This window comes from Trachypithecus francoisi, unplaced genomic scaffold, assembly GCF_009764315.1.
Source record: "Trachypithecus francoisi isolate TF-2019V2 unplaced genomic scaffold, Tfra_2.0 Lachesis_group0, whole genome shotgun sequence".
Classification (NCBI taxonomy): domain Eukaryota; kingdom Metazoa; phylum Chordata; class Mammalia; order Primates; family Cercopithecidae; genus Trachypithecus; species Trachypithecus francoisi.
This window is the reverse complement of record NW_022681453.1, coordinates 176,858,900-176,876,110: the sequence shown is the minus strand read 5'-3', so window position 1 is coordinate 176,876,110 and position 17,211 is coordinate 176,858,900. Positions and strand designations below refer to the sequence as shown.

The following is a 17,211-nucleotide window of genomic DNA, read 5'->3' as shown; positions in this document are numbered from 1 at the left end:
ATTATATACACACACATATGAGTACATGTGAAACTGAAAAGGTCTATAATCTAGTTAACAGTACTGTATCAACTTCAGTTTCCTGGTTTTCATATTATACTACAGATATATAAGATGTCACCACTGGGGAACGCTGTGAGATGGACACTCAGTTTATATAGTATTTTTCACAATTTTATGTGAGTCTATAATTATTTCAAAATAAAAAGTTAAAGAAAAAAAGTCTACAAACAATCACAGGAGAAAATCCTCATGATCCAGATGTCATATAACTATAGAACAACAAAAAAAGTGCATGTAAAAACTGGTGAAATTCGACTAAGATGAGTACCTGAATCAACGATATTACACCATTGCCAATTTCCGGTTTCCTTGTTCACATTTCATTACAGGAGCCTGTCCCAACCTTTTTTCATTTTTGCCCTAAAAGGAGCCTTTTTTGACATTTTTTTCCTAATGTACCCCAATGAAATGTTCATATCGCAGATAAAGCATATATGTTGGCCGGGCGCGGTGGCTCAAGCCTGTAATCCCAGCACTTTGGGAGGCCGAGACGGGCGGATTACGAGGTCAGGAGTTTGAGACCACCCTGGCTAACACGGTGAAACCCCGTCTCTACTAAAAAATACAAAAACTAGCCGGGCGAGGTGGCGGGCGCCTGTAGTCCCAGCTACTCGGGAGGCTGAGGCAGGAGAATGGCGGAAACCCGGGAGGCGGAGCTTGCAGTGAGCTGAGATCTGGCCACTGCACTCCAGTCCGGGCGACAGAGCGAGACTCCGCCTCTAAAAAAAAAAAAAAAAAAAAATAGTAAAACTCTGAACGCTTTCCTATAAAAAAAGAAACATGGTATAAAATTACACAGAATTATATACACACACATATGAGTACATGTGAAACTGAAAAGGTCTATAATCTAGTTAACAGTACTGTATCAACTTCAGTTTCCTGGTTTTCATATTATACTACAGATATATAAGATGTCACCACTGGGGAACGCTGTGAGATGGACACTCAGTTTATATAGTATTTTTCACAATTTTATGTGAGTCTATAATTATTTCAAAATAAAAAGTTAAAGAAAAAAAGTCTACAAACAATCACAGGAGAAAATCCTCATGATCCAGATGTCATATAACTATAGAACAACAAAAAAAGTGCATGTAAAAACTGGTGAAATTCGACTAAGATGAGTACCTGAATCAACGATATTACACCATTGCCAATTTCCGGTTTCCTTGTTCACATTTCATTACAGGAGCCTGTCCCAACCTTTTTTCATTTTTGCCCTAAAAGGAGCCTTTTTTGACATTTTTTTCCTAATGTACCCCGATGAAATGTTCATATCGCAGATAAAGCATATATGTTGGCCGGGCGCGGTGGCTCAAGCCTGTAATCCCAGCACTTTGGGAGGCCGAGACGGGCGGATTACGAGGTCAGGAGTTTGAGACCACCCTGGCTAACACGGTGAAACCCCGTCTCTACTAAAAAAATACAAAAAACTAGCCGGGCGAGGTGGCGGGCGCCTGTAGTCCCAGCTACTCGGGAGGCTGAGGCAGGAGAATGGCGTAAACCCGGGAGGCGGAGCTTGCAGTGAGCTGAGATCCGGCCACTGCACTCCAGCCTGGGTTGACAGAGCAAGACTCCGTCTCAAAAAAAAAAAAAAAAAAAAAAAAAAAGCATATATGTTTACGTACTGCAGGTGTAACAGTGCTTTATCTGTTGAGAGTATTTTTGTCTCCACCAATGTCAATTGTTGTCCTTTGAAGGCAGTATCACACCCACTGAGAATATATACACCATGGTTATGTAAGATAGCATCATTAGGGAAAGGGAAGAAGGTAGATACATGGAAACTGCATGATTTTGCAGTTTCCTATTATTATTATATTATTACAAAATAAAGTTATAATAAAAAAAGTGAAAAAATGTATAAGGAAGCACAAAGGACACAGAATAGCCAAAACAACACTAAAACAGAAGAACAAATTCAGATGCTATGCAGCAACTACCTGTTTACAAGTCATACTACAAAGCCACAGAAGTCAAGACAATGTAGTGTTGGCATAATTCGGGTAACCAAAAAGAGTAATGTAACAAAAGAGAACAAAAGAATCCAGAAATACTTCCATGTATATACAACAAATTTATTGACAAATGCACTAAGGCTAGTTTATGAAGAAATAAAAGTATTTTTGACAAATGGTGGCAGAACCATATTAACATGAAAAAAAAAAAAGCTAAACCCTTTGACCACCTACTTCACAGTAACCACAAAAATTAATTGGCCATGGATCATAAGCCTAATGTAAAAACTAAAACTATTAAACAAAAAAAGACCCTTCAATTCCTTGGAGTAGACAGTTTCTTAAAGAAGGCATAAGGCAGTAAAAATAAAGTATACAAATAATCAATTTGACTTCACTAATATGAAATCATTTGTTTATCAAAAGACACAATTAAGAAAATTTTAAAAAGGCATGCTACAGACCAGAAGGAAAAACTTACTTCATATATATATATATATATATACAAAATATAAAAATAAATAAAACAAAGAACTTGAGTCCAGAATATATCAAGAACCCCTATCTATCAATAATAAAAATTCAATAAAAAATGGGCAAAAGGCTTGAACTGACACATCACAAAAGATGATATACAAATTGTAAATATATATATAAAAAGGTGCTCAAAATCATTAATCATTAAGAGACTGCAAATGAAACCCCTTTTATCATTTTGAATGCAAGAGAATGACTAAAACTAAAAACAATGACAACACCAACATTGGAGAGAATGTGGAGCATCTGTAACTTTCATATCTTGCTGGTGGGACTGTGTAATGATACATTTCTCTGGAAAACTGCTGAGTTATAAAGTTAAATATGTTCCACTCTTAGGTATTCACTTACGCAAGATAAATTAAAATATAAGTCCTGGCTCACACCTGTAATCCCAACACTTTGGGAGGCCAAGGCGGGCGGATCACAAAGTCAAGAGATAGAGACCATCCTGGCCAACATGGTGAAACCCTGTCCCTACCAAAAATACAAAAATTAGCTGGGTGTGGTGGCGTGCGCCTGAAGTCCCAGCCACTTGGGAGGCTGAGACAGGAAAATCACTTGAACCCAGGAGGCGGAGGTTGCAGCGAGCCAAGGTCGCATCACTGCACTCCAGCCTGGCAACAGAGTGAGACTCAGTCTCAAAAAAAAAAAAAGAAAATATAAGTCTAGAAAACAACTTGTACAAGTCTATTTACGGAAGCATTATTCAGAATAGCCAAAAATTACTTAGCAATAAAAAACAATGATACTATTGGTATACCATTACTATCAGTAGGGTAGGTGATCTGTCCTAGGTGAATCTCAAAAACATCTGAGCAAAAGAAAGCAGACACAGGAGTACATACTGCCATGATTCAAGAATATGCAAAGTTAACCTATGGTGATAAAAATTACAACAGTGCTTATTTATGGGAGCTGAAAAGGTACTCTCTGAAAAATGTCTTCATTAGGGTATATACATTTATGAAAACTCATTTAAGATCTGTAAATTTCACTGTATATTTTACCTCAATTTACAATAGATTAGCTTAAAAAATTACAGAAATCTGCACTCACAGTGGAAGATTTCAACACATAACTATTAGAAATTAGGTTACTAAGTAGACAAAAAGATTCATAATTTTCTCTTTAAAGTTACTGTTCATCTTTCATTAGATTTCTATTAGTAAATGTATCTTTCCATAAATAACCTGTTGTAATTATTTACTGCTAGTGTTTAGGTTCAACTGATTTTTTATGTTGTCCTTATAATCAATACAACCTCTCTCAATTTTAATAATTTGACAACAGATTCTTTTCCAATTTCTATGTAGACAATCACAGAAACAGTTTTGCATCCTCTTTCTTAATTCTTGCTGGCTACATCCTTTAGAAAAGTGGTTAAATAGTAACTAGCAAGACCTCTGTCTCCGATGCTCAAATTGTGTTTAAAATCTTTTCAGTTGTCACCATGTCGGTGTTTGCTTATGACTTGCCTCCCTTATGTTTGCATCGTTTTGGTGTTAAAGTTGCATTATTTAAACAATAAATTAGGGACCTTCCTCTCCCTTTATATTATCTAGAACATTGTGTATAAAACAAAGATTATTCTCAGTTCCTTGAAAGTTTGTTAAAAACCACCTGTGATGGTCAGTTTTATGGGTCAGTTTGGCTGGGTTATAGTCCCCAGTTATTCATGTAAACATTAATTCAGGTGATGCTGTGAAGGTATTTTGCACATATATGCATATATATGTGTGTGTGTGTGTATATATATATACACATGTTAAGATATATATGTTTTTTCCTCCTACTGATTATTTCCATGGTGGAATCCCAACCAATACACAACCTATCAGGGCCTGCGTTTTGGGGTATGTATGTGTTTATGTGTAAGACCCACAGGCACAAAGATAATTTTAACTTTTGTTTCAATTTTATAACGGCTTTTTACTTATTCTAGAGTCGGCTGAAGTTTTAGCAAGATTACATTTCTCAATGACACTATCTATTTCACTTAAATTTTCAAACAAAAAAATGATATGAAAGGGTTCACATGATTTTTTTTTTCTCTTTATGACACCTGTGGTTGTATTCTAATTTTCATTGCCTATGTAAAGGTAGACAAACTATTTCTGTTAAGAACCAGAGTATAAGTATTTTAAGCTTTGCAGGCTACATATCATCTCTGTCATGTATGTGTGTATATATATATTATATATATGTGTGTGGGGATGTGTGTGTGTGTGTGTGTATATATATATATATATATTTTTTTTTTAAACAACCCTTCAAAAATGTTACTAACCATTCCTAGCTTATAAGCCTTTCCAGATTTGGCCCATAGGCCTGAACTCTTCGTTATATCATTTATTTACACATTCTCTGTTTCCTTGGCTTTGCCACAAGCCACTGGAAACAGGCCGGGCACAGTGACTCACGCCTGTAATCCCAGCACTTTGGGAGGTTAAGGAGGGCGGATCACTTGAGGCCAGGAGTTCCAGACCAGCCTGGCCAATATGATGAAACCCTGTCTCTAGTGAAAAAAAACTACAAAAATCACCCAGGCGCGGTGGCACGCGTCTGCAGTCCCAGCTTCTCAGGAGGCTGAAGCAGGAGAATTGCTTGAACCCAGGAGGCGGAGGTTGCAGTGAGCCGAGATCATGCCACTGCGCTTCAGCCTAGGAGACAGAGTGAGACTCTGTCTCAAAAAAAGAGGAAACAAAACAAAGCACTGAGAAGGAACTGGAAGCATGGATAGAGAGAAAAGGACAAATTCAGAGGGAGTTCTTACAAGCCTGATGGTGCCTAAAGGGGCTAAAGGAACGGGACGATTCAAGGAGGACTCCTAGTTTTCTGGCTTCAAGTAAAAGGATATGACCATTTATTGAGCTAGGGGATACAAAAGAAGGATCAGGTAAGACAGATACTCAGTTGTGTACATGTTGAATTTGAAGGGACTGTGACACATAGAGTGGAAAGCTGGTGCTTACTTACAGAGAAAAGAATACAACTGAGACTATCCCTACAAATTCCTTTTTGCCTTGCCTACAGAATAAATCATAACTAGGCATCAATAACTATTCAGTGTAATTACTAAACAGATTAGAAGATATTGGATTATACTGATCTATTTATAAAATCAATTTCAAACTGTTTTTTTCACATATATAATTTTCAACTACACAACTTAGTCATAATGCATCCTCATGAATCTTCTCTTTGCTCTATAAATCTTCCAACTAGGTCTTAAATGACTAAGGCAATATTACTTTAAATCAATTCCTCGAATACAGACATAGATTTATAATATCAAACCATTTTTCCAAAAATAAATTAGAATAGAAATTTACCTACATTATGAATTCTAAGATATAATATTCCTATCAAACACATTTTTAAAACAGTTTGTCAAGACATCTGATCATTCTTCTAAAATTTCCTTGGGCAAATAAATAATTCCAGAATTACATTAATATTGATTTCAAATTTTCCAAATTATTGGTATTAAATCAGAAATGACAGTATTAAAAATATGAAAATTCTACTAAAGATTTTCCTACTTGATAGCATACCAGTCACTAAATATCAATGATTTATTAATTATAATTTTTGAAAACGCTATCTTCAACATTACAAATAGTATAGATATGGCAATTTTTATTCACAATATTACAAAGTGATTCTCTTAATCTCAATCTGGTGTATATATGTTATACATTTGTACAGAGGTTGAAAAACTAAAAATTAAATTTTGAAAGTTTGCTGCTGTATAGTCACATAAATTTATACTGAATTAAAGAATCAGGATAACACCACCAGGGAAAATTTCTAAAGCTCTAACTTCTCAACATTCTATCATCACCTGGAAGTCAATTTTCACCTTTTTCACTGGCTGAATTTGTTAGCTCATATTTTGCTTTGGCGCTCATGTGTTCTTGCAATATGGCAGTACTAGATTATAAGGCTACTGACAGCAGCACTTGCTATGAATCCACAAAGACAATTACAGAGTCTTTAATAGGAAAGAATGTGATATATGAAGGACAAGCTATGCCCTTTCAATAATGAAAACATTCTAATTTAACTAATTTGATACTTACTTAGGTAATGCCACTTTTTAAAAAATTTACTAGTTACACTTACTTGTTCCTGAAGACAGTTTGGTGCTACTGTTTACTCTGTAGGAAAAACATGAAAAATGCTTGTAATAAACTTGCAATAACGTTCTCATTAGCAGTAGTTTCTATATTTTTGTCTCTCTTGTTTGTTCAGCTTTTTGGGGGGAGTATTTTTGGGGTTTTTTTGGGTTTTGTTTTTGTTTTTTGAGACACAATACTACTCTGTCACCCAAGACAGGGCGCAATGGCGTAATCACGGCTCACTGCAGCCTCTGCCTCCCAGGTTTAAGTGATCCTCCTATCTCAGCCTCCCAAGTAGTTGGAAACACAGGCACACACCAACACATCAAGATAATTTTTTTATGTGTATTTTATAGAGATGGGATCTCACTATGTTTCCCAGGTTGGTCTCAAACTCCTGGACTCAAGTGATCCACCCACTTCAGCCTCCCAAATGCTGGGATTACAGGAGTGAGCTACTACGTCCTACTGGCCCCTCTTCTTTACTAGCTATGAAGAGCTTCAAAAGGCAGAGCCCCAGGAAGAAGGCATGATGTACAATACAATGAGACCAGAGTTCTCAATTGTTAGTTCTCACTAAGTGCTTCACACCAGGAATCTAGGCAGACTCCAGTTTGCCTCAACAGCACAAAGATATGTATGCTCATGACCAGATATCCCTCTTGCCAGTTTGTTCATACCTTCTTACTATAATGACAGAGTAAAATGAGGAAGGGTAAAGGAAGTGACATCTTAGAATAGGAAAATTCACCTTCTTCCCTTCAAGCCACACTTGAACTGACAGAACAAAAACAAAAAGGGAAATCAAGAGTAGGAAGATGTTTTTTCCCCCACAATGCTCCAGCCTGTCTATGTCTGTGAAACCTGGAGATGAGGGCAATGAATATATATAGTCTTCATAACAGTTCTCGCAGGTATTTTGATTTCATTTTGCAGATAAAGAAATAGAGGCTCACAGAGGTGAAATGAACCAAGCCTCTAATAAAGTACCAATGCCAAGATCATGTAACCTAGGTTCTAAACCTTCAATGACACCACCATGCACATCGAGTGGGGACTTAAGCAAACAAGGCTAAGTGAGCTTCCACAGTTACGCTGAAGCAGGGAAACAACCCTTAGACAGTAAGTTGGTGATTCAGAAGCACCATTTGAACAAGCAATATTCAAAAATTCATAGTTCTCAATTTTTTATCAGAAAGTAAAATCAAAGGGAATTCTGATTCTGCTTCCTACCATGGAAAAAAAATTTTTTTTTAAAGCAAGAGGAGCAATTTGTCAGTTGGTTGAAAAACACATTTAAAGGGAATAAACATCAAATATTAGGTCAGCCACTAACAATCTAATTTTGTATAAGCTCAAACGCTTACAAAATACGGAAAGTACATCAGTGAGGTAGATGTGCCTCTTTCTGCTTAGCTTCTGGGTCAAGTACCACCCATATCCCACAATAGTATGCTTCATCTGAGCTTCTCTGTCCTATCAGCTTTCACTGTTAATTAACCACCTTGTTCACACTAGATGTACCCATTTCCCAATAGCACCTATTTCTTGGACCTCAGATTCTGCAGATTGCTAGGTGTGAAAACTTCCTCTTCCACCCACACTGCTTTAACCAAGAAGAGGCCAGAAAGGGACAACATATTTAAAAGTATACCAAAGCAGGAAATTAACTTATGCAATAAGACATGCCAATTTTAGAACTGTGTTACAACCGCCATTGTGGCCATAATTTCTTAAATGAACAAGTTTCACATTTACTTTATTTGGTAAAACTTCAAGACTGTCTTTGCCCCTACAAGCACAATTTCCCATTGATATGTGGTAGAAAATCAGCAGTGTTATGGGACAGGAGCAGACATTTGACAAAGTAATAAATGACAGCATACCTGTGGCCTTCTTAGCAATACATTGCCTGATTTACTTTTTTTCTCATACAAATCTAGAAGACTGTGTAATATTCTCAACCCTATGAATGTTCCTCAAGCCTCTGTCCACCCTGTTACTACTGGTTCTTCTTTTATCTTACAATATTTCATAGAATTCCTATAAAGAAAATACAATACTTTGATAATGGGATAGGAGAATTATTTTTATATTGAAGGGTTTTTCACTTATTTCAAAGACTCAGCCTTTGCTCAAATCACATCATCTTTCTTGGTATGGCTTCAGAGCTAATCTGAAGTAAACATGAAAACCAGTTCCATAATATAACTGTTTTGGGGTGGGAGCAATATGGTTTGCCCCCACCAAATCTCATGCTGAAATTTGATCTCCATTGTGGTAGTGTAAGGAGGTGGCGCCCAGTGGGATGTGTTTGGGTCATGAGGGCAGACATCTCATGAATGACTTTGTGCCCTTCTAGCAGTAATGAATTCCTGCTCTTGCTAGAGTGGACTAGTTCTTCAGAGTGGGCTGGTTCTCAGAGAAACTGATTAGTTCCCAAGAGCCTGGGTTGTTGTAAAAGTCAGAATGCCTCTCACATTTGGTCCCTCTTCACACACGCCCGCTTCCTCTTTGATCTTCTCTGCCATGTTCTGACACAGCATAAATGCTCTCATCAGAAGCCAAGCAGATGCCAGGCTTCCTGTACAGCTTGCAGAACTGTGAGCTAAATACACCCCTTTCTTTACAAATTAGTCATCCTAAGGTATTCCTTTATAGCAACACAAAACAAACCGAGACAAGGGAAGAGGCAGCATTTCCCAGGATGATCATCTATCACCTTCACCAGACTGTCTCTGGTTAAACTTTGGCTGAAATTCAAATTAACTTTCAGAACAAAGATTTGCCAAAATGAGGATATTAAGATGAGTGTACTGAAGAATCTGGAAGGAAATCTTAAAGGGGTTTCAAAAACATCCTGAACAATGGTAACAATACTAGAAGTATACACACTTTCAAGGTAATATCTGCACTTAATCCTCCTGGGGCAATCCCACAAGGTTCCACCTTTAAAGATGGTGTTTATGATACTGAGTTTTCAGTGCTCCTCTCCATCTCCAACTCTCCACATTTTCAACTATCTACTGGTGGTTTCTAAGTCCCACCAGCATCTCAATTCCAACTTCAATTTTCTACAATGTAAACCCTCATTTTGCCAACCTAGTGGTTATTTTACCCTTCTTACCTGAAAAATCAGCTTACAGCTATATAGTACACAGAAGCAACATGATAAGTATTTACAGAAAGAAGAAAAGGGTGGTGGATGGAACTGGTTTACAAACATCATCTCATTTAGAAGCAGGTATAAAGAAACTAAGACTCAGAAAGCTCAAAGCAATCGTGCATTATCCAGCAAGTAACAGGTAAAGCCAAACTCTAGTTCAATCTCGGTCTTTATTTTCCATCTTCTACCTCTTATTTTTTGTTATCAAAGTTTACTTATTTAAAACTCAATTCAACATTTCTCCATCCCAAAGTTCTTCCTGACCTCAGCACTAAAATGTGATTTTTCCTTTTTCTAACCCCAAGATTTTGCCTGCACTCGTTCTGTTGCTATAACCACACCTGGACTTAAACACATCATATCACACTATATATGCAATCTTCTCCCGCTAGATCACTGGTTGGCATGAATTGAATTGTGTTTACCATTCTCCAAATTCATATGTTGAATCCCTAACCCCCAATGTGACTGTATCTGGAGATAGTGCTTTTGAGAGGTAATTAAGGTCAAATGAGGTCATAAAGGTGAGGCCTTAATTCGATAGGATTAGTGGCCTCACAAGAGGCAGAGGTCTCTCTCTTCTTCTCCCTCTCTCCTCCTCCTCCTCCAACCTCCTCTTCCCCCATCCCTCCCCGCTCACCACCATGTAAACACACAGGGAGAAGGCAGCCATCTGCAAGTCAGGTAAAGAGTCCTCGCCAGCAACCAAATCTGCCTGCACCTTGGTCTTGAATTTCCTAGACTCTAGAATAGTAAAAAAATTAATGTACGTTTTTTAAGCCACCCAGTCTATGTTGTGTGGTTCATTCAGTCAGTCTATGAGATTTTATTATGGCAGCCTGAGTAGACTAAGAAAGATTTCGGTACCAGAAGCTCTCAACCTTGGCTGTACCAAAGAACCACCTGAGAGGACTGTACAAAATTCTTAATGCTTGGGCCCCACCCCAGACCAGTTAAATCAGAAATGCTGAGGTAAAAGCCAGGCACTGATATTTTTTAAGGCTCCCCAAATAATTATAATATGCAGCTAGAATGAGAACTATTGCGAGTAACAGTTAAATTTAATGAGGTCAGAGACCACGTCTAACTCATCTTTGTAATTCCCTCTAACTCCTAGCATACGGTAAATATGCAATAAAATTGTTTTAATGCTTAACAAATGACACATATATTTAAAAGAGTTTTCGTAAACTCTTTACTGTAAACAAATACATACGTACCTATTATGTACCAATCACCACACCAGGAATTGTGTATACAATAATGAATCAGTCAAGCAAGGTTCCTTATTCTGCAGCATAAACATGTGACACTCTACATTCCAATTAGTCATGTTTAGGTAATTAACGTATCTTTTGATCTGTTAAGAATCTCCCTGTAACAGTTCTTTAGCAGAACACAATGCAGGATGGTAAACACCACATTCTTAACAATTTTTTCCTTCAATCTGCTTACTTAAAAATGCAAAAATAGGCCGGGCGCAGTGGCTCACGCCTGTAATCCCAGCACTTTGGGAGGCCAAGGCGGGTGGATCATGAGAGGAGATCAAGACCATCCTGGCTAACACAGTGAAAGCCTGTCTCTACTAAAAACACAAAAAAAATTAGCCAGGCATGGTGGCGGACACCCGTAGTCCCAGCTACTTGGGAGGCTGAGGCAGGAGAATGACGTGAACCCAAGAGGCGGAGCTTGCAGTGAGCCGAGACCTGGCCACAGCACTCCAGCCTGGGCGACAGAGTGAGACTCTGTCTCAAAAAAAAGAAAAAATGCAAAAAATAGAATAGGGGATTGTGGGGGAGAATGTTAATTTGGGTATTAATAGTTTTATTTGGGTACAATTTTGTTTGGTCTACTTATATCAAGTACAAGGTAATACTTCTCATCTACAGATGTCAAAAACACAGAATTTTACACATATGATTTTAACACCCCAAACAAAAAATTAAAAAGATACTAATCCAGGCAACAAGACATAAACTTGAATTTATTTCTTTGTGGAGTCAAGAACCCCTTGAGACCTAGGACAAGTATTAATATTTAGAATCATAGAAGTTTAAGGTTTGAAGCAATCTTAGCGATTATCTGATATCTCTTTCCCTACTTCTCATCCTCAGATCTCATATTATGTCATTAAGGACAGGTGAATGACAAAGTCTGAAACAATAAGTCAGTCTTACTAACTCCCAAATTCGGCGTTGATTCCACAACAGTACACTGCCTCCCTGGCAGTAGGTGGCGAATCCTCTATAATCCAGGTGAAATTAACTGACCTATCCTTTTATCTAATCGCTAATGAATTTAAAGAGGTGGATTCATATGAAAAATATTACACAGGTAGAATATTCCTATTCTTCAAATCATGTTTTTATTTCTCCAATAATTTGTTACATATAGGCACATCATATCTGTAGGTTTCCTTTTATTCATCAAAGAAAAGGACTTTATATCTAAAATATGATGTTTTAGTGGAGTTTTTAATCCTAAACCTTAACAAAAAATTTTTAACCAGAGGTAGTAGCAATCAGGAAAAGCCTCCTAAGAAACTGATTTTAAATTGAGTTGTGGAAATGAACAAGAATTCAGTAGACTTGGGGGTAGGGAAGACAGGGGAAATTCTAGAGAAAACAGTATATATGATGGCCTAGAAAACAACAAAAAAGTACAGCTTAGCCTACCTTAGGTATATCTTAAGCCAGTGTTATTCAAACTTGTTAACCACAACCTGTGACACTTTACTGGATGCAGTACACACACCTGTGTGTATGTACACATGTGTGCAAATACCCATTCCTATCTGACCTGTCACTATCTGAAATCTCACTATCCTAAGATTCCTAATAGATTCAGATAAATTATTTTTAGGACAGAGCTGGTATCCCTCCTGCAACACAGAATGTTGGAGCATTCATACCTGCAACCTTATTAGGACTGCCCCTGGCCATGGTAGCCATTTGCTGTTTTCCTTGCTGCTATCCCTCTCCCAACTCCTGCAGTTACCAATGACTGAAAAATGGCATGAAAGCCCAGCTCCCTTGCCTCCAAGGCACAATAAACTGTATGTACCATGTGGTACACCAGAGCTGATTAGGCTAAGACCCAAAACCATATCCTTGCTCAGATTTTTCCCCTTCCCTCTCCTATTTTCCTTACTCGACTACAGGCGCCCGCCACCTCGCCCGGCTAGTTTTTTGTATTTTTTAGTAGAGACGGGGTTTCACAGTGTTAGCCAGGATGGTCTCGATCTCCTGACCTCGTGATCCGCCCATCTCGGCCTCCCAAAGTGCTGGGATTACAGGCTTGAGCCACCACGCCCGGCCAAGGTTATTCTTGATCTAAAGAAAAGTCAGATCAACACAAAGTAAAGAGAGTTCTGTTTGTCACTGCCTTACCTAAAACCTTGCAGTGTCTTCCCATTGTTCTTAGTATAAAATTCAAAATCCTTGAAATGGTTTACAGGTCATTTCATGCTTCAGAACTGAAATCCCAACCCCCACCCCACTACCATGGCACACACTCCTCTTTGATCTCAATTTTTCTTTCTTATGGTCTTTGTTTAAGGCTGTGTTTTTCAAATTTCAGAGCAACCATCAGAGAGTTGTTAATCTAATGAGACAAAAATAATGTATTTTCTATGGCAAATACGCTTTTAATTTATAAATATACAAAATATAGATGTTAAACAAGTCTTCTTTCTTTTCGTTCTGAGCCACCAATGTAATTTATGTCTAAGAAGATACTCTAGAGATATAGCGGCAATAATAAAATCAAAATTTTTCTTATAGGCCGGGCAAGGTGGCTTATGCCTATAATCCCAACACTTTGGGAGGCCAAGGCAGGCAGAGCACTTGATCCAGCAACTAGCTGTGCGGCCTTGGGTACAACACAAGATTGGAGTGGCTTATGAGTAACTGGAAGGTAAGCAAGTGAAGAGAGCAAGTATGAAGATTTTTCTCCCACATTTCCTTGTCTAAATTCAAAAATTATAGACATAGGGAAATCTTTAACCTCTCTCAGTCTCAGTCTCCTCATCTACATGAGATGACTTTATATGTCACTTCAAGTTCAGAAATACCATAATTAGGCTGGGTGCGGTGGCTCACATCTATAATCCCAGCACTTTGGGAGGTCGAGGCAGGCAGCTCACTTGAGGTCAGGAGTTCCAGGCCAGCCTGGCCATTATGGCGAAACCCCATCTCTACTAAAAATACAAAAATTAGCCGGGCGTGATGGCGGGCGCCTGTAATCCCAGCTACTCGGGAGGCTGTGGTGGGAGAATTGCTTGAATCCAGTAGGCGGAGTTTGCAGTGAGCCGAGATCGCGCCACTGCACTCCAGCCTGAGCTACAGAGTGAGACTCCGTCCCAGTAAAATTAAAAAAAAAAAAAAAAAAGAAAGAAATACCATAAATTATGGGACTAAACCTGAATCTTCCTTACTCACCCCTCACTTACACCCTACCCCTTCTACCTTCAAGAACGAAATCATAGTAGTCATCCTGAAACCAAGCATCACACAGTGCACTTTATTATCTAAACCTTTGCTCATGGAGCTGCTCTTCTCCAGTTCCAAACACTGGATATTCCATCCCTCAAAGCCCAGATCAACTGCTGCCTCATAATCACCTAGTCCAAAATGAATATGATCATTATGTTCCAAAACTCCTCTATGCTTCAAATTAGAGTATTCCCTGATCTACCACTACCTGCTGGACTAGTCACTTAACTTCACTTCGCCTCGGTTTCCTAATCTGTAAAATGAAGCTAAAGGAACCTACCATACCACATATTGTTGGATAATAGAGAACACTTAGCATGGCAATAACGTGTTCAATTAAAACATTATTTCTGTGCCACATATATTTTTCATGCTCCTTGAAGGCTCCGAAAGAGCATTTTCCATTTCTGAATCTCCCAAGTTTGACGCCATTTCACCTCTCAATGTTTTGACTTTTTGTATCCATAAAATGAAAGAAATGGACTAGACCAATTACCATTCCTTCCAAAACTGTTATCTATTCCCTTGCAAGAATAGCCTACAGCAAAGATACTGCAGGTGACCTTCCACAAGGACGGGAATTCGAGGGGAAGTAAACTATTGCTGCAAACGGAAGTGGTTGGAAGCAAGGTGATTAAAACAACATTCAAGACTTTGAAGATCCTTTCCAAAGAAACTGACTCTTGCCACAGTGATGGATCCTTTGAAATGTGTTTTTCAGTTGGGTTACAAGGATGAACTCGGGGTCCATGAACTCCCAAACAGAAATGTAAAACTGTGCGTCAGAACAAATATAAAAATTTTTCTGGGGCCAAAGGGTCTGCACCATACATTAAATGAGTCTGTGCCCTTAAGGGGCGAAAACAGGGTGACAATGAAGAGACGAGTCGCGTTAAGTAAGAAACCACAATGCATGAGAGTTTAGACAACAAAAGCAACCTCAACTAACCATAACCCCCAACAAGTGAGAAGATGACCTAAGACTGGGTGAAGCAGACGCCGAGCGTGAGGAGACGCTGGTGGAAGCAATGCCACCCAAAGCTCTGCACCTTTCCCAGGTCAGCCTCCAGCCCGCACGGCTTGAGGCGTGAGACCCAGGGCGAAGGCCCTCGGCAAACCCCGTTTCCCGCCCCGGTACCTGCGGGGTCGAGCGCCATCTCGGCGGGCTGAGAGGAAGCCAGCCGCTCGGTGGCTCCCCGGCAAGCGGGGACGGGAGTGGAGGGGAGGGGCTTGGGCTCGGACGCACGTGCGACCTCCAGGAGCTTCCCACAACAGAAACGTGGGCCCTTTGCAAAGCACAGCCGGGCCCCTTCCCCTCTTCCTTCCTAGGTTCCTACTTCCGCCGCCCGTTGCGCCTGCGCTCTGCTGGCCCCGCCCCAATCCTGTAACTAGAGTGGAACTGACTTCGCAGAGGGAATGACCAGGGAAGGGGGCGTGGCTGCGCTCCTTCGGGGCGGGACCGTGCAGGACGCGCGCAGCCTCGCTTCAGGAGGCCTGAGCATCGGTTGTAGACCCGGGTCTGCGGTGACTGGAGCCGGACCTGCAGGACTTTGGGACTGCGCCTCACTCGGTAACTGTGTCAAAGTCCGAGCCCCGCCCCTCACACCCGCCGTCGGAGAACCAAATGAATCATCCAGTTCCTTTTCTTTTCTTCGTTAACGTTCATTCATTCATAAATATCTATTTCATGCCTACCAAGTTCCAGCCACGGTTCTGAATACAAGGGGAAAATAACAATAAAAATAACGTCCCTGTTCTCAAGGAGCAGTGTGGCAGAGGAGACAAAAAAAAGCCACACGCTGAAAAATGTGATAAACGCCACAGGCACTAGATGTGCACAGCTTGTTCTACCATAAAGGTGGTATGGTATGTGCAATATCGTTATTTCTCCTTCCAATTAGGCTGTGGCTCTCCTAGAGGTTAAAATGTGGGCTCTAGAAGTACCTCTATGTTGTGAAATAATATCCCCAGGGCGTACCGTCTGATTTGGGTGACGTTACAAATCCCGCCTCTATCAGTAAAAGCTGTATGTTTTGTGAGAATAAAATGAAGGAAGGTAATAGCCGTCCCGCTGAAGACCCCCTACTAACGTCTTCTCAGTAGAAGAAACTTTCTAGGTGGCACTTAGGTTCATTTCCACTCACAAACCAGCCTTCAGAAGGGCTTTCTTGTCAAATTCACGTTTAACTGGCTCGAGCCACCAAAGGATGAGGTGTGGCCTGGGACAGATGGGACAGATGTTTAGAAAAACAAGGAGCAGCTGCTTCTTCCCTGCAAGGGATTTAGGGCTTTCAAAATGATCCCCTCCCCACCTACCTGCAGTCCCTCCTCCCCTGCTGCTGCTTCCGCCTGGTCAGTTGGCAGAAAAGCTGAGGCAGTTGAGCGGGGCTGGGAAAGTGGGTCTCTGCTCAGCAGGTCTTCCGTTTAAGGGCCTATTTGGGCATAACGGCCCTTATTACAGCTGTAGGTTGAGGTGCCAAGGTGAAGAATTAACGTTTCACTCACCCAGCCAGGGAATCAGGTCCTTTTCCTTGTATGTTTTGTAAATGTGCTTAGAAATACACCAGAATGACTCTGGTGTGCCTCTTTTATTGTTCTGAAGGTGAAGGATTTGATTTAGAAAGCTAAAGCAAATCTTTTTGAGGAGATGGAGTATTAAAACACAGGTCAGACACCCATATTCAAGTATTAAACTAAATCTTTCTATATGCAAAAGGGTATTATGGTAAAGGGGAAAAGTTTGATCTGTTAGCGACAGGAGTAAGTTCTATCATTTTTCTGGACTTTGGTTTCCAATTTGAAAGACTGTTCTGAGGAATAAATGTGATATCATATAACACCTTTGAAAGACATTAAAGGACCACATC

The 17,211-nt window shown here is 39.7% G+C and overlaps 1 protein-coding gene across 2 annotated transcripts in view; it reads right to left on the bottom strand.

Moving 5' to 3' along the window:
• Positions 1 to 15,703, bottom strand: part of CMC1 (C-X9-C motif containing 1) — a 77,815-nt gene extending 62,112 nt beyond the window's left edge. The window contains exon 1 of one of the 2 annotated variants that reach the window (XM_033212869.1): positions 15,483 to 15,703. In XM_033212869.1, coding sequence (XP_033068760.1) covers positions 15,483 to 15,501 — 19 coding nt within the window. In that variant the 5' untranslated portion in view covers positions 15,502 to 15,703. The remainder of the gene's footprint in view (positions 1 to 15,482) is intronic. The other variant, XM_033212868.1, reaches the window with a different exon arrangement.
• Positions 15,704 to 17,211: the final 1,508 nt, after the last annotated feature.